We start from the raw sequence: 16,730 nt of genomic DNA, 5'->3' as shown, positions 1-16,730 counted from the left end.
CCTCAGTTGCTGTGCCAGCATTCTACTGGCTTTCTCCCTGTGCTTGTAGATCGCACCCCTCGCCTTCCTAAGCTGCTCCACAGCCTTACCTGTGGACAACACCCCAAACTCAACCTGTAGCCTTCGTCATTCCCTTAATAGCTCTGCCCTTGGGGTCTCTGCATATCTCCTGTCTGTCTGTATGATCTCCTTTACCAGTCGGTCCGTTTCTGCCCTGTCCGTCCTGTCCTTACGTGCTCGAATCGATATCAGCTCCCCCTCTCACCACTGCCTTCAGTGCCTCCCAGAGCATCGCAGCTGAGACTTCTCCTGTGTCATTGACCTGCAGGTAGTTTTGCATACATTTCCTCACCCTCTCACACACCGCCTCATCCGCCAACAAACCGACCTCCAGCCTCCATTGGGGTCGCTGAAAACTTTCCTTGCAGACCTGCAGATCAACCCAGTGCGGGGCATGGTCCGAAATAGCGATTGCCGAATATTCTACGTCCATCATCCCCGCCAGCAAATCCCTGCTCATGATGAAAAAATTGATTCGGGAATACACCTTATGAACATGTGACTAGAACAAAAACTCCTTCCCCGTTGGCCGACTAGCCCTCCATGGATCAGCCCCCCCCCCCCCCCCCCCCCCCATTTGCTCCATCAGCCCCCTCAGTTCTTTTGCCATTGCCTGCACCGTACCCATTTTTGAACACGACCGGTCTAGGCCGGGGTCAAGGACTGTGTTAAAATCACCTCCCATAATCAGCCTGTGCGAGTCCAGGTCAGGTATCTTCCCCAGAAGTCTCTTAATAAAATCCACATCATCCCAATTTGGGGCATATATACATTGACCAAAACTACCCTCATCCCCTCGAGCTTACCACTCGCCATAACAAATCTGCCTCCCCCATCCGAGATTGTACTACCCCCCCTCGAATTGCACCCGTTTGTTAACCAAAATTGCGACCCCCCCCCCTGGTTTTAGTGTCCAGCCCCGAATGGAAGACCTGGCTAATTCAGCCCTTCCTTAATCTGATCTGGTCAGCTACCTTCAGATGAGTCTCCTGAAGCATTATTACGTCTGCCTTCAGCGCCCTCAGATGCGCGAACACACGTGCACTTTTTACTGGCCCGTTTAACCCTCTAAGTACAGGGTGATCAGCCTGGTTGAGGGGCACCGTGCCCACCCCCCTCGCCGATCAGCCATCTCCTTTCTTGGGGCCGCCCCTAGCCCCTGTGTCGCGCTTCCCCTGGCCTGCCTCCTGGCAGCCCCCACCTCCGACCTCCTCCATGTTACCAAACCCAAATCCTTCCCACGTCAGCAGATCAACTACAACCCTCCTCCCCGCCCCTTAGCAACAACACCCTGTAACCTAATCCCTGCCATAAACTAGCTATGTACACACTCCCCACCTGGCTTCCGTAGACCAGCTCACCCAGCTAGTCTGGTGACTCTCGACTCCAGCGCCAACAAGTCTCCCACCTATTATTCCCTCTGACCCCCCCCCCCCCCCCCCCCCATTAACACCACTTCCCCAAACCAGCCATCCTCGAGCAAATGCGCTGAAGAAAAAAAAAACAAGGAACAAAGAAAACCCCGAGGCTGGTGCAAATCGAATAAAACAAAATAAATAATAGGCACTTCCAACCACCCCGATCAGAACACAAAAAGCACCAAATACCTTAACTACCCTCTTTTTCTAGTGAAAACTCGAGTACAGAAGAGAAAAAAAACCCCAACACAACACAAGAAAAACGTGTAAACATCGCTTAGTTAGTTTTTAACTTAGGTCCAAAAAGTCCTCAGTTCGACACCAGCCGTTCTCTCTTGGCGAAGTCCATTGCGTCCTCGGACTACTCAAAGTAATGGTGCCGTCCCTCGTGCGTGACCCAAAGGCGCGCCGGGTACAGCAGCCCAAACTTCACCTGCTTCTTACACAGAACCTCTTTGACTTGCCTATAGCCTGGCCACCTCCACACTCAGGTCCTGGTAGATGCGCAAGACACTATTGTTCCAATGGCAGCTCTGCGTGCGCTTGGCCCACTGTAGCACCCGCTCCTTGTGCAGGAACCTGTGGAACCTGACCACCATCGCTCGGGGGGTTGGTTGGGGGGGGGGGGGGGCGCTCGCGGCAGCCTCGCCAGAGCTCTGTGAGCCCTGTCCATCTCTAACGGGCGAGGGAAGACATCATCCCCCAACAGCTTCTGGAACATGTCTGCCACATACGCCGCGGCATCCTCTCCCTCAGACCCGTCCGGGAGACCAAATGATTCTCAAATTCTGCCGACGGGACCTATTTTCCAGGTCCTCCACCTTTTCCAGAAGCCTTTTTTGTTGGTCTTTCAGCCTCTCCATCTCCACCTCCGCCATCGTTTGGTGATCCTCCTGCTCCTCCAGCGCCTTTTCCATCTTCTGGATCGTCCGATCCTGGGCATCCAGCCTCCTGGGCATCCAGCCTATGCTCAAGGCGCTCGATTGATTTCTGGATCGGGTCTAAACTGTCCCGTTTCAGCGCGGTGAAGCCTTCTTGAATGACCTTCAGCAGATGCTGCGTTGTTGGCTGGGCTGTCTGCACCGGGGTCCGGACATCGGCCATATTGTCTTCAGCAGCAGCTTCTACACTGCCCTTGTTTGCCCACTTCTTCAACTGTTTGCGATTCTTTCTGCTCCTTCATTCCATACATCTATATCTGGAGTCAGTGCCTGAGTGCCTATGCCTTCAGATCCAGCGCTTAAAAGTACAAAAAACGTCGGGGAAAAAGGTCCAAAAGTCCGACCGGATCGAGAGTCACCAAATGTGCGACTTATTCCCTCATAGCCGCCACCGGAACTTCGCAGATGCTGATTGACCACTTCTCACCATTCCAATGGAAGCCACATGAAATGACAATCGCTACCAGACTGGCTGGCCCCACAAAGAGGGAATTTCAAATGAAGACTCTTCAGAGGCTAACTGTAGCTGCAATGTTGCTGGAAAATCATTCATTCACCATTGTGAGTCATTTACATCTGCCATCAGCCCATTGTCTGGACAATGAAGTACATAGATACTGTTGCCACATGATAGAAACAGATTGGAGATGGTCACTGCCTTATTGATCTACAAGGGTTTCCCAGTGGGTCATTCTGGGAGACAAAGACCGAAGGGAAACCCGGCAGGTCAATCTGGGATGCAAAGACCAAAGGGGAAACCATCTCTTGCCTGACACAAGGAAGATCCTACCTCAAAGGTCACCTTGGAGGAAAGAGGTTTATTTGTTTCATCTGCACGACTATATTTCTTTACTGCTGGAAGGCAGCCACAATTTCATTTGAAACAGTCTAAACCTTCCAACTTCCATTGTCTCTAGTGAATCAAAAGAGCCCGCTGTAGCGCACAAAGACTCCGAGAGACGAATAGAGTGAAGTCGATGAGGCTTTATTAAGCGTGACTGTTCCCCCGCAGTTCAGTAGTAGACTGCCTGCGGGGGAGGATTCCAGGTACTTATACTCCGCCTTCAGGGCGGAGCTAGAGGTCAACGTCCAACCAGGACCCGGGATCCGTCAGCCAATGACATCATGGCTTCACAGTCCCACATGACCCCTAATGCATTCTACCACATTCACCCCTTGTTAAAAATGAACCCGGCGGGGTGATGCTTCGCATGGTGGTCAGGGTTTACAAGGCTGGTCCTGGGAGAAAAACCTTCGCATGTTATTACAGTATGTACAAGGTTTTTTTTTTTTGTTTCAAACTATTTACAGTAATCGTCAGGAAAAGACAATGTTCTCGTTAAAAGTCCACATATTGTACTGTTAGATCGACGCCACGAGTCGGTCGGGCGGTCTGGTCGTCCGTGTCGATCGCCTCGGCCCCGGTGGTGGTGGTGGTGCTTGTTCCGGTGTTGTCGTCTCCGGGAGCCTTACGGTTTCAGCTTGGGCTTCATTCCTGGTCGGGCCTGGGAGGAGGACTGATCCTCCTGGGAAGGGGGCGGTTGCGGGGTGCGGCGGTAGCAGGAAAGGGGGGGTTGGGTGATTGGTGTCGGGGGGGTGTGTGTGTTGCCGGCGGGCGCCAGATCTCGCAGGGAGACCGTGTCCTGTCGGCCGTCGGGGTACTCCACGTAAGCGTACTGCGGGTTCGCGTGGAGGAGGTGAACCCTCTCGACCAACGGGTCCGACTTGTGCGCCCGCACATGCTTTCGGAGCAAGATGGGTCCTGGGGCCGCCAGCCAGGTCGGCAGCGACGTTCCAGAGGAGGACTTCCTGGGGAAGACAAGGAGGCGCTCATGAGGCGTTTGGTTAGTGCTAGTACACAGTAGTGACCGGATGGAGTGGAGGGCGTCCGGGAGGACCTCCTGCCACCGTGAAACTGGGAGGTGCCTGGACCGTAGGGCCAGTAGGACGGTCTTCCAGACCGTGCCGTTCTCCCTCTCTACTTGCCCGTTCCCCCGGGGGTTGTAGCTGGTCGTCCTGCTCGAGGCTATACCGTTGCTGAGCAGGAACTGGCGCAGCTCGTCACTCATGAAGGAGGACCCCCTGTCGCTGTGGACGTATGCGGGGCAACCGAACAGTGTGAATATGGTGTTCAGGGCTTTAATGACTGTGGCCGCGGTCATGTCAGAACAGGGGATGGCGAATGGGAAGCGGGAGTACTCGTCCACCACATTAAGGAAGTATATGTTGCGGTCGGTGGAGGGGAGGGGTCCTTTGAAATCCAGACTAAGGCGTTCAAAGGGACGGGAAGCCTTAATCAGGTGCGCACCATCCGGCCTGAAAAAATGCGGTTTGCACTCTGCGCAGATGTGGCAGTTCCTTGTGACTGTATGGACCTCCTCTAAAGAGTATGGGAGGTTGCGGGACTTGATAAAGTGGTAAAACCGAGTGACCCCCGGGTGGCAGAGGTCCTCGTGGAGGGTTTGGAGGCGGTTAATTTGTGCGTTGGCACATGTGCCGCGGGATAGGGCATCGGACGGCTCGTTCAGCTTTCCGGGACGATACAAGATCTCGTAGTTGAAGGTGGAGAGCTCGATCCTCCACCTTAAGATCTTGTCGTTTTTGATTTTGCCCCGCTGTGCATTATCGAACATGAAGGCTACCGACCGTTGGTCCGTGAGGAGAGTGAATCTCCTGCCGGCCAGGTAATGCCTCCAATGTTGCACAGCTTCCACTATGGCTTGGGCTTCCTTTTCCACTGAGGAGTGGCGGATTTCTGAAGCGTGGAGGGTTCGGGAGAAAAAGGCCACGGGTCTGCCCGATTGGTTAAGGGTGGCCGCTAGAGCTACGTCGGAGGCGTCGCTCTCGACCTGGAAGGGGAGGGACTCGTCGATGGCGCGCATCGTGGCCTTTGCGATATCTGCTTTGATGCGGCTGAAGGCCTGGCAAGCCTCTGTCGACAGAGGGAAGGTCGTGGTCTGTATTAGGGGGCGGGCCTTGTCTGCGTACTGGGGGACCCACTGGGCGTAGTATGAAAAGAACCCCAGGCAGCGTTTTAGGGCTTTTGAGCAGTGCGGGAGGGGAAATTCCATGAGGGCGCGCATACGTTCGGGGTCGGGGCCTATTATCCCATTGCGCACTACGTAGCCCAGGATGGCTAGCCGGTTGGTGCTAAAAACGCACTTGTCCTCGTTGTACGTGAGGTTCAAGGCTTTAGCGGTCTGGAGGAATTTTTGGAGGTTGGCGTCGTGGTCCTGCTGATCGTGGCCGCAGATGGTTACATTGTCGAGATACGGGAACGTGGCCCGCAACCCGTGTTGATCAACCATTCGGTCCATCTCTCGTTGGAAGACCGAGACCCCGTTTGTGACGCCAAATGGGACCCTTAGGAAATGGTATAATCGCCCGTCTGCCTCGAAGGCTGTGTACTTGCGGTCACTTGGGCGGATGGGGAGCTGATGGTAGGCGGACTTGAGGTCCACGGTGGAGAAGACCTTATATTGGAAAATCCGATTGACCATGTCGGATATACGGGGGAGAGGGTACGCGTCTAGTTGTGTGTACCTGTTGATGGTCTGGCTATAGTCTATGACCATCCTTTGCTTCTCCCCTGTCTTTACTACTACCACCTGTGCTCTCCAGGGACTATTGCTGGCCTGGATTATGCCTTCCTTTAGTAGCCGCTGGACTTCGGACCGAATGAAGGTCCGGTCCTGGGCGCTGTACCGTCTGCTCCTAGTGGCGACGGGTTTGCAATCCGGGGTGAGGTTTGCAAACCAGGACGGGGGTTGCACCTTGAGGGTTGCGAGGCCGCAGATAGTGAGTGGGGGTATTGGGCCGCCGAATTTGAAGGTTAGGCTCTGTAGATTGCACTGGAAGTCTAATCCCAGTAATGTGGGGGCGCAGAGTTGGGGAAGGACGTAGAGCCTGTAGTTTTTGAACTCCCTCCCTTGCACCGTTAGGGTAACTATGCAGAAGCCTTTGATCATTACGGAGTGGGATCCTGCAGCTAGGGAAATCTTTTGTGCGCTGGGATGGATGGTCAAAGAACAGCGTCTTACCGTGTCGGGGTGGATAAAGCTCTCCGTGCTCCCGGAGTCGACTAGGCATGGTGTCTCGTGCCCGTTTATCAGCACCGTTGTCGTCGTTGTCTGGAGTGTCCGGGGCCAAGCTTGGTCCAGCGTCATAGAAGCGAGACGTGGTTGTAGTGGTTGAGCGTCTTCTTCGAACCCCGTGGAGCCGTCGACACTGGGGTCCGTTGTTGCCGTCCAAGATGGCGTCGGGGGTGAACAAGATGGCTGCCCCCATGCATCGCACATGGCTGGGGGGTCACAAGATGGCGGCGGGGGTGGACAAAATGGCCGCCCCCATGCGTCGTACAGGTCTGGGGTAGTCCAAGATGGCGGCGCCCTTCCTCCTCTCGGGGTGGCCGGGACCCAAAATGGCTCGCGTCTGCGGGTCGCACATGGGGCGCTGGGGGGGTTGGGGAGCGTTAGGAACGCGCGGGGCTCCCTCTTCTCTGGGGACAGCGGTGGTCGGGACCCAAATTGGTAGCGGCGGCGGGACATAGGTGGGGCGCGGGGGGGGGGGGGGGGGGGGGTTGGGGGGGCGTTAGAGACGCGCGGAACTCCCTCTTCTCTGGGGAGAGCGGTGGTCGGGACCCAAAGTGGTAGCGCCGGCAGGTCATACACGGGGGGCGGGGGGGGGGGGGGGGGGGGGTTGGGGAGCGTAAACGGCGTGCAGGGCTCCCTGTTCTCCCGGGACAGCGGTGGTCGGGACCCAGAGTGGCTGCGCCTGCGGGTCGTACATGGGGCGCTGGGGGGGTTGGGGAGCGTAAACGGCGTGCAGGGCTCCCTGTTCTCCCGGGACAGCGGCGACCTCGCGGGACCGGCACACAGCCGCGAAATGGCCCTTTTTCCCGCAGCTCTTACAGATCGCTGCGCGGGCCGGGCAGCGCTGCCAGGGGTGTTTCGCCTGGTCGCAGAAATAGCAGCGGGCGCCCCCGGTGCGACTTGGCGTTTGGACCGCGCAAGCCTGTGGGGTGTCCGGGGGGGGGGGGTGGGTTTGTCGCGACGGGTACGTACGGAGCCCAATGGGCTGCCACGCGGTCGGGGCCGTAGGCGCGGGTATTTTGCGCGGCCACGTCTAGGGAGGCTGCTGGGGCCCGTGCCTCTGAGAGTCCTAGCGACTTTTTTCTAGAAGTCTTTGGCGGATTTGGGAGGAGTTCATACCTGCCACAAAAGCATCGCGCATTAACATGTCCGTGTGTTCATTTGCGTTCACCGACGGGCAGCTGCAGGCTCGTCCCAAAATTAGTAGCGCGGCGTAGAATTCATCTATCGATTCTACGGGACTTTGCCGTCTCGTTGCGAGTTGATAGCGAGCGTAGATCTGGTTTACTGGGCGGACATAGAGACTTTTTAGTGCTGCGAACGCCGTCTGGAAATCCTCTGCGTCTTCGATGAGAGAGAAAATCTCCGTGCTTAACCTCGAGTGCAGGACCTGTAGTTTTTGGTCTTCTGTGACCCGGCCGGTGGCCGTTCTGAGGTAGGCCTCGAAACAAGTCTGCCAGTGCTTGAAAGCTGCTGCCGCGTTCACTGCGTGGGGGCTGATCCTCAGGCATTCCGGGATGATCCTGAGCTCCATAGGCCTTTAGTCACGCTTAATAAATTGTAGCGCACAAAGACTCCGAGAGACGAATAGAGTGAAGTCGATGAGGCTTTATTAAGCGTGACTGTTCCCCCGCAGTTCAGTCGTAGACTGCCTGCGGGGGAGGACTCCAGGTACTTATACTCCGCCTTCAGGGCGGAGCTAGAGGTCAACGTCCAACCAGGACCCGGGATCTGTCAGCCAATGACATCATGGCTTCACAGTCCCACATGACCCCTAATGCATACTACCACACCCGCTCTCCAACATAAGGACTGTATAAACAAGGGTCTTGTTTCTTTTTACTCTGTTAATAATGTAAGTGCATGTAAATCTATAGAAATCATCTTTTCTTTGTGTGTTTGTATGTATGCTTGGGGAGTGAGTGTAGTTTACTTTTTTTGGGTGTTATGAAGAATAAATATTTATCTTTTTTGATTTTACAAGAAACTGTTTTGTGTCACAGCACTAAAAAGGGAAAAACACTTTCTCAAAAATATGTCTTGTTGAGGTCGGCCGAGAGGTGAGAAAATGGGGAAATTATCTCACATCTGTCCCTATCTGTAACACTGTTGTTATAAGTTTAAAAACACAGCAATCAATTTGTGCGCAGATACAAACATGTCCACAGACTTGAATGTGGTAATGACCAAATAATATTTTTTCAGTTGTTAGTTGAGGGATAAACGATGGATTCAACCCCCTTGCTCTTTGAAATAGTGCCAGGGGGGGATCATGTGATGTGAATGCAGGAGTGGCTGCATTTTCGACAGCTCCAGCTCTGCTGATCTTTCAATCATAGTTTTTATCCTTGTGCACATCACATGTCTGTCTTTTTTCGGTTTACATGGCTTTTATTATGTTCTGAGACTTGTTGGTTAATGTTTTAGCACTTTGAGATCAGACAATATGCTTTAATCCTTGTTGATTGGTGGTAGTTGGAGGAAGTTGAGACGGGGCCTCGTCTTTGGTGAAGCAGCTGCCTTTAAGAGGTTTGGCGCCTGGACGATACGGCTGCGAGCGGTGAAGGTGATCCTGCTGATAGTCTGAGCTCTGCGGTGCAGGACATTAAATCCCTATTTTAAGAGTTGCGAGGAGTCTCTCTGGAGGCAGTGGTGGCGCATGAGGAGGCTCTTGTAGCAGAGATAGCACTGTCTCTGGTGGAAGCCTGCCTCTGCACAGTTAGGTTCCTGTTGCATAGCCTGTCATCCATCCGGAGGAATTTGAGTGTGGATGAAGGGGACCTGGTGAAGCGCCTGGTGTCTCCTGTGAGGTGTGGAGAAGTTCCCAACCAAGTTTGAAAACTGGCTGCCATGTTTCAGGAATCTAAATCTGGAGGCCGAGCAGTTCAAATTTGATGGATCAGATTTAATCCTGTTTCCGAGGCCTGGGTTTGATTGGTCTTCTGACCTCTGATTTTGTGTGACCTTGTCTCTGTTTTTGGTCAAGGGGCATTGGGATCACCTGAGCCGGCTGGGTCAAACCCCCCACTGCTGAAGCCCATGTAGTTGACCGCCTGGTCTCGTTTGAGTTGACATGTTGGAAGTAATGAGTTTCATGTTCTGATTATTGAAATCCTGAGAAGATCCTGAAGAGTGCTCTCCGTTTCAGATCCTGCTTTATCCTGGACACTTTCTTCGTAGGCCAGAGGAGTGGTCTTTATCCTGATGAGTGCCTTGTTCCTCAGTTGTCATCCTGGACTTTGCTCCCTGATAATCATGCTGTTGCCTGTTAATGTTGTCAATTCATATGTTTACAAAGAAGTGAATATTTTGGGTGTGATGTCCTGCACCTTTGGTTATCCTGATTTAATAAGGTTTTATCATGTTAAGCTGAGTATTGATTTTGTGATTTGTGCACCATTTCTTTATCGTAATATATCCTTGGGGGAAGGATGAGCAGGGGTGGAGGGTGTGGGTGGTAAGGTTAGTTCTGTCCTCACTAAGTTGGGGGAAGGTCCCCCATAGTCAGTGTTTTTTAAATTTTATTTTGGGCTGTGCCTTTTCTTCAGGCCCAGGCGAATTGTGTATTATCCTGTTGAGGACTGGGGTTTGTTGGACTCCCCTTTAACGGGGAGTCGGTTGTTTCTCCTCATGTGGATCTCACTCTTTGACTGTTCTAACAGAGCTCCTATGAGTGAGGATGGTCTGAATATCCTTTATTTGGTGGTAGGTGGTCCTTCCCAAGAGGGTTTCTTTTTTTTTCTCTTCCCCTGTTGGGACATGGGGTGTTGGTTCTGTTGTTCATATGTGTATTGCATGGTTTATGTGGGGGAGCAGAGGTGGTATCCTGTACGTGACCGAATTGGCTTACCTTTGCAGGGGTGCAAGAACTGCTGTGTCACAAGATCTTTTTTCCTTGTGACGGTGCTGGGCTGGGCCAGACTCAGCTTTGCGGTTAGTGTCATGTTTTCCCTTGGATGGGGGTGCCTCCCTTGGGAGAGTCTGGTGTGGATGGGTCCACATCCGGAGAGGTGAAGGCTGGGGAAGGGTCTGAAGGCTGTGTCCAGCAGTTATCCTTCTTCTTTTCGTCTTGAGTTGGAACTTGGCAGAAAGTTGACCGGTTCTCGACTAGTAGTAATATCTTCAAGTGGTTTGTGGACCGAGGGGTTGATTCTGACGGTTCTTGTTGCTGTTCTTCACCTCTCTTCCGACTTTGAGAGGTTTTGGGGCCATTGTTTCTATTTCTCTCTTAGTACTTGTGTCTGTGAGAGCTGTTTGTGATGGTGTTGGATGGTCAGCCTTGATATCATGGGCACTCAGATACAGATCTACGTTGGCTTTTGGGTGGCCTAATCCTTTCTTCTTCTGATTGGTCCTGGTGTGTTTGTTGTTTGTTTGTTTTATCGGCCAAGGAATAGCTCCCGACGCCGAAATCGCACCCCGTGCGTGCCGAAAGCCCACGGATTCTCCGTTGGCGTCTGTACTTAGACTCAGAAACAGAGAATCCGGCACAGGAGGTCTGCCTGTTCCAGTCTGAATCTGGAGGCAAGTTTAAATTGCGCTGTAAGATTAGTTGATTCCCCTTAGCACTGGGGTTCTCAGGATATTGTTTTCTTTTGCCATTTTGGTTTGAAGCTCTGGGTGAGATGTAGGTCTAGAATGATGCCTGTATCCTGTTTGGGCGCAGACAGATCATTAATCTGTGGCGATTTTTCTCCCTGATTCATCGGGTCTTATTTGTTCTCAATTATAAATGATTATTGTTTTGACTGTACATCGATACTTATAGCTATCTTTCTGCTTTCGTTTATTTGATGCAAATTTGTTATTTAAAAATTTAAAATGCCAATAAATAGGCATTAAAAAAGTGTCTTGGGATGTTATATGTCCACCTGAGAAACCATTTAACATCTCATCTGAAAGATGGCGCCTCTGACAGAGCAGCACTCCCTGGAGTGTCAGACTGGGTTTTGTACTCGAGTCCCGAGAGTGGGTCATAGGCTCACAACTTCTTACTCAAGAGATGGGGGCGTTACCACTTTGCCGAGTAAATAAGAATAGGAGAATGGAAAATCCAAACTAACAATGTGCGTTTGAAGTTTAAATAATTGCTGTTGTGGATGTACTCCTCAGGCCTCACTCCCATCGATTTACTTGGGGCTACGCTCAGCTGATCAGTTACTTTACTCAGCTTCCAGGAGATCTTGAAACAAAAAAGAAAATGTTAGACATCTGTCATTCCTATGGGTAAGTTCACCCTCGGTACTGTGCTGCTGTATCTCTGCTCATACGAGAGTGAGAATGATTTAATTGGTTTACGTGGTGCTGTGGGTAATACTCAACTGTACGGGTCGGAGAGTTCCAGTCTTATGCTAAATTGGTCTATCTCTACAGAGCACTATAATTAGCTTTGAACATGGAACATACAGTGCAGAAGGAGGCCATTTGGCCCATCGAGTCTGCACCGACCCACTTAAGCCCTCACTTCCACTCTATCCCCGTAACCCAATAACCCCTCCGAAACCTTTTTTGGTCACTAAGGCCAATCTATCATGGCCAATCCACCTAACCTGCACATCTTTGGACCGTGGGAGGAAACCAGAGCACCCGGAGGAAACCCATGCAGACACGGGGAGAACGTGCAGACTCCGCACAGACAGTGACCCAGCCGGCAATCGAACCTGGGACCCTGGAGCTGTGAAGCAACTGTGCTAATCACTTGTGCTACAGTGCTGCCCATCATTGTGCCCACTTTGTGCCCTGGATTAGATCAGAAAAAATAAAAGATCCCTGCTCTCAATGGACCAATGTTTTTTTTTTCCTGCCCATCATTTCTGTGTACTTTCCATATCATTATCCGACTGGAATATGGGTGTGGATGGCAGCTGTAATGTTGCAGCTGCTGAATTGTCCCATAACACACTCACCGTCTAGGCTTGGGTAAAGAATCACTAATTGTCTGAAGTACTGAAAATCTGTATCTGTGAAGCTGCGTCCTGCAGGAAACAGCACTGTTGAGAGCGATAGTCAAAGTTTGTTGCTTCCTGTGAGAAGGGATCATGTGCAAATGTCACAAACTGTCAATTGATCGTTAAGAAAGGAAGGTAATCCAAAATGTGCTGAGTTAGATCTTGCTGACCATTACGGGATAAAGGAAATGAGAACTGCAATAGGCCATAAATACAGGTCATTCACAGTGCATTGGAGAACAGATGGCTGATGGCTTGGAGATGTGGATAAGTCTCATCAGAGTCATTCTTCAGCTGCAGCGTCACCAAAGCTGATGTCGGCAGATTGAGAGTGGTAATCCTGAACACCAATGGCCTCATTTTACATCATTCGCAGCTTCTGAACTATGTAAAAACTTTCAGACTCAAACTCCAAGTATAAGTAGCAAGTCAGGAGTACCCTAGGGTGTGCATTGAGGGGAAGCACAGAGTACTGTAGTTGGGTAATGGAGGGAAGTGTGGAAGTACAAGGGAAGGGTATTGGAGAGAACAGGATGAGTTCCATGGTGAGTAACAGAAAGAGGAAGTGTGGTGATGGGGAGATGGAATAGGCTGTGTAAAAGGAAGAAAGCAGAATCAGTAAGTGTGGGCGGTGGTAGAGCAGACAGGCTGGGGTTGTAGGATAAGTAAGGGGAGGAAGACACGTGTTGGGAAAGGCAAAGGAGGAGGAATCAGTCAACAAGCAGCTTATTCCAGAACTCTAGGTGGACAAGTGTATATTAATGTGAGCTTATTTACATTCACAGGTTCTGGCCTGCTTACTTGTCTCTGTGTCGGCAGCTGGGCTGCAGAATTGAAGCTTTCACTGTTATTATTTACCTGGATGATATCAGCCTATTTGATGAACAGAATGGTTCGTATTTCACTCTCTAATCAAATTGCTTTGATTTTTTTTTAATGAGTTTGTATCTTTAAATACATTCCCCAAAGTCTTTCCATTTCAACAAACTTTCTTTATCAATCGTTGAGGATTTTGGATATTCACAGGTTCCCCAGCAGATTTGCTGTACCATTCAAGGCTGAAGCAGATTGAGAGATACTCAGCTTTGTTTTCATTTACGAGTTCTAATCAGGCAATGAAGCCAGACAGTAGAGAGAAAACGAATAAAAAAGAAAGACTTATATAATGCTTTATAAAAGCAAATTACTGCGGATGCTGGAATCTGAAACCAAAGAGAAAATGCTGGGAAATCTCAGCAGATCTGGCAGCATCTGAGGGAGAGAAAAGAGTTAACGTTTCGAGTCCGATGACTATAAGACAGAAAGTGGGAAATATTTATACTGTGGAGTGAGAATGAAAGATGAGTCATAGCCACAGAAACCCAGGTAAACGGGGTACCATTAGCCACAGAAATCACGGGGAAAGAGTGCTAATGGCAGTCCCAGAGAGGACAAAAGGTGTGAAAGACCAAACAGCAGAGAAACTAACATCAGAGGATAAACTGTGACAGATGTAGATGTGGAGGGGAAGGGAAGGGGGACGCAAAGGGGAGAAAGGGTAAGGAAGGTTGGCTAAGATGGGGGGGGTTAAATATATGTAAAGAAAGACAAGAGAAAGAAATGGTAAAAGACAGTTAAAATGTGCACAAAGTAAGCTCTCACACATAACAATGTGACAATGACCAGATGATTAATTTTCATGATGTTGATTGAGGGGCAGATATTGGCCCAGACAATGGCAGGAACCCCACTGCTCTGTTTGGAATTAGTTGCCATGGGCTCTTTCACATTCACCAGCAGATGGCGCCTTGGTTTAACGTCTCATATGAAAGACAACATCTCTGCCAGTGTTGTCCATCTGATAAAGCCTTGCTTGGTCCTGCACTGGAGTGTCAGGCTTCATTTTTATGCTCAGTCCTGGAATAGGATTTGAACCAGGAGCCTTGTGACTCAGAGGTGAGAGGTGACTGAAGTGCTGAAATGTGGCTGCTTAGCTTTGCTCGCAATCCTAGTGCAGTGCTCTGTCTTGGGTATCTGGACAGACTCCATCTGTCCATGTTATCCATACAATCCCTATAGTGCAGAAGGAGGTCATTCGGCCCATCGAGTCTGCACTGACCCTCTGAAAGAACACTCTACCTGGGTCCATCCCCGGCCTACCCCGGTAACCCCACCTAACCTGCACGTCTTTGGACTGTGGGAGGAAACCAGAGCACCCGGAGGAAACCCAGACAGACACAGGGAGAACGTGCACATTCCAAACAAACTGTCACCAAAGACCAGAATTGAACCAGGGTCCTTGGTGCAATGAGGTGGTAGTGCTAACCACTGTGTCACTGTGCTCCTCTTGTGTTGTCCTGAGTCTGCATTATTCTGGACACAAGAAATCTGTCCTACTACTATCCTGTCGGAATAACTCTTAACTGGACTCAGTCTATCCCATTGCAGTTTTGCAGTGTCCTGAGTATCCGCGGTTTGACCAAGTCTGCCCAGAGTATATTGTCTTTGAATAAACCTGCATGAATTGTCTTGCGTAACAGGCTGAAGAGAGAGTATGGCTCTTGTGCTGTCCTATTCCAATATCAACTAACTGAAGCGCTTGCGGGAAAATTTTAAAAGTCATTGTTCTCTTGTTTAGGTCTGATGCCTGAGACCCTGGAAGAGTGGAATTTTGTTCTGGAGCTGGTTCAGAATCACTGCGACATCACTCGTTCTCCCGCTATGCAGAATGGAGACAGCATTGTCAAAGGTGACTCTGATTGTTCAAGTGGTATCAACCTGGAGAATGTAGCTCTTCTTCTTGCAAAGACGGTTGGCCCAGATCGAGCACTCTCAGTGTTACAGGACAGAGGCCTGCATGGGAACATGTCTGAGAGATTTGGCAGAGTATGTGACATCCTCAGAATTGCAGAGAAAAGACAGAGGTGAGAGGGGTTCCAATCCCAGATTAGATAAACCTGTTTATCTATGTTTTACTGTCCTAGTGGGTTAAAGTACTTTCTAGTGTGTCATTAGTCCATGCAGAGTTGAAGAGATCTGGATTTCTCGAAGCACAGTGGTCAGCACAGCTGCCTCACAGCGTCAGGGACACAGGTTTGATTCTGGCCTTGGGTGACTGTGTGGAGTTTGCATGTTCACCTTGTGTCTGCAGGGGTTTTCTCTGAGTGCTCTAGTTTCCTCCCACGGTCCAAAAAGGACAGGTTAAAAAGGGGATAAACCAAAAATCCATGTGATGATATGGCCTGTGTTGTCATTGACTGCCTGTTTTTTTGTTGTTGCAGGGCCCTTGTCCAATCAATGCTGGAGCGATGCGATCGTTTCCTATTGTCTCAGCAAGCATAATGGAACCTTGCAGAGAAAAAGCTGCCAGTTTTGTACAGCTTTGATTCCTGCTGATCTCCAATGTGCAAAAATCTACTCATTCAAGTTTCCCGATTCTGTTTTGGGAGTGCTAACTCAAGTGATTTGCTCTGTAGCTGATTTATTCCATGATGCTTGTCTGCCAAAGAGACTTGTGCAGAAATGTAACAGTTTACCCGTGCCTTATAATTAAAAATAAGCGGAGGATTGGATAACCTGTTCACTGGGCTCACGATCGCGTCGTTGTGTTTGGGATTTTGCTTGTGTTTTGCTTTAAACACCAGATGCTCTGGGCACTGACTAATTGCAAATAGCACAAGTTACACTTTCTTTATTGGGGGAGAGAAAATCTTTGTCAAGGACTTTTGAATAAAAATGTCTAAACTCTAATTTGAAGCCGTTTTTTTTCATTCATGGCATGAGAGAATCACTGTCCAGAGCAGCATTTGTTGCCCATCACTAATTGCCTTTGGGGAAGCTAGGTCAGATGTCTGGAGAATTGTGTGGTGATATGCATCACTGTAAATACACTACAACTAAGTAAACACTAGAGGGAGCACCAGAGATGTCATGACATGCAGACATGCAGCTGATGAGCACATAGAGTGGGACATGACCAATGGGCGGTCGGGACGCCCAGGGGTGACACTGCAACAGGGGGGGGCATTGCACAACCCATGTATAGAAGGACAGGGCACATATGCTCTGTCTCTTTCCACAGGCGACACTCAGGGCAGATCAGAAGCATCACACCCATCATGTGGCTTAGAGCAGACTGGTTAGTTAGACTGAGTTACTATAGCAAGATTAGCAGGAGCGTCGAACTCATAACAGAACTGCGCTAATGGTTCAATAAATCACATTCAACTTACTTCAAAGTCTGTAATATCTTTTGGTCAAAGCTGCATCGCGTTGCAGCCTGTGATCTCCCAG

General features: G+C 50.4%; 1 protein-coding gene across 4 annotated transcripts in view; it reads left to right on the top strand.

The window, feature by feature from the left end:
- hps5 (HPS5 biogenesis of lysosomal organelles complex 2 subunit 2) overlaps positions 1-16,187 on the top strand; it is a 110,192-nt gene extending 94,005 nt beyond the window's left edge. For 3 of the 4 annotated variants that reach the window (XM_072518983.1, XM_072518982.1, XM_072518985.1), the window contains 4 exons: positions 11,623-11,736; positions 13,244-13,350; positions 15,076-15,186; positions 15,719-16,187. In XM_072518983.1, coding sequence (XP_072375084.1) covers positions 11,623-11,736; positions 13,244-13,350; positions 15,076-15,186; positions 15,719-15,990 — 604 coding nt within the window. In that variant the 3' untranslated portion in view covers positions 15,991-16,187. Of the gene's footprint in view, positions 1-11,622; positions 11,737-13,243; positions 13,351-15,075; positions 15,362-15,718 lie in introns of all 4 variants that reach the window. The other variant, XM_072518984.1, reaches the window with a different exon arrangement.
- The last annotated feature ends 543 nt before the right edge of the window (positions 16,188-16,730 follow it).

This window comes from Scyliorhinus torazame, chromosome 10 (genome assembly GCF_047496885.1).
Source record: "Scyliorhinus torazame isolate Kashiwa2021f chromosome 10, sScyTor2.1, whole genome shotgun sequence".
Lineage (NCBI taxonomy): Eukaryota > Metazoa > Chordata > Chondrichthyes > Carcharhiniformes > Scyliorhinidae > Scyliorhinus > Scyliorhinus torazame.
This window is presented reverse-complemented; position numbering and strand designations above follow the sequence as displayed.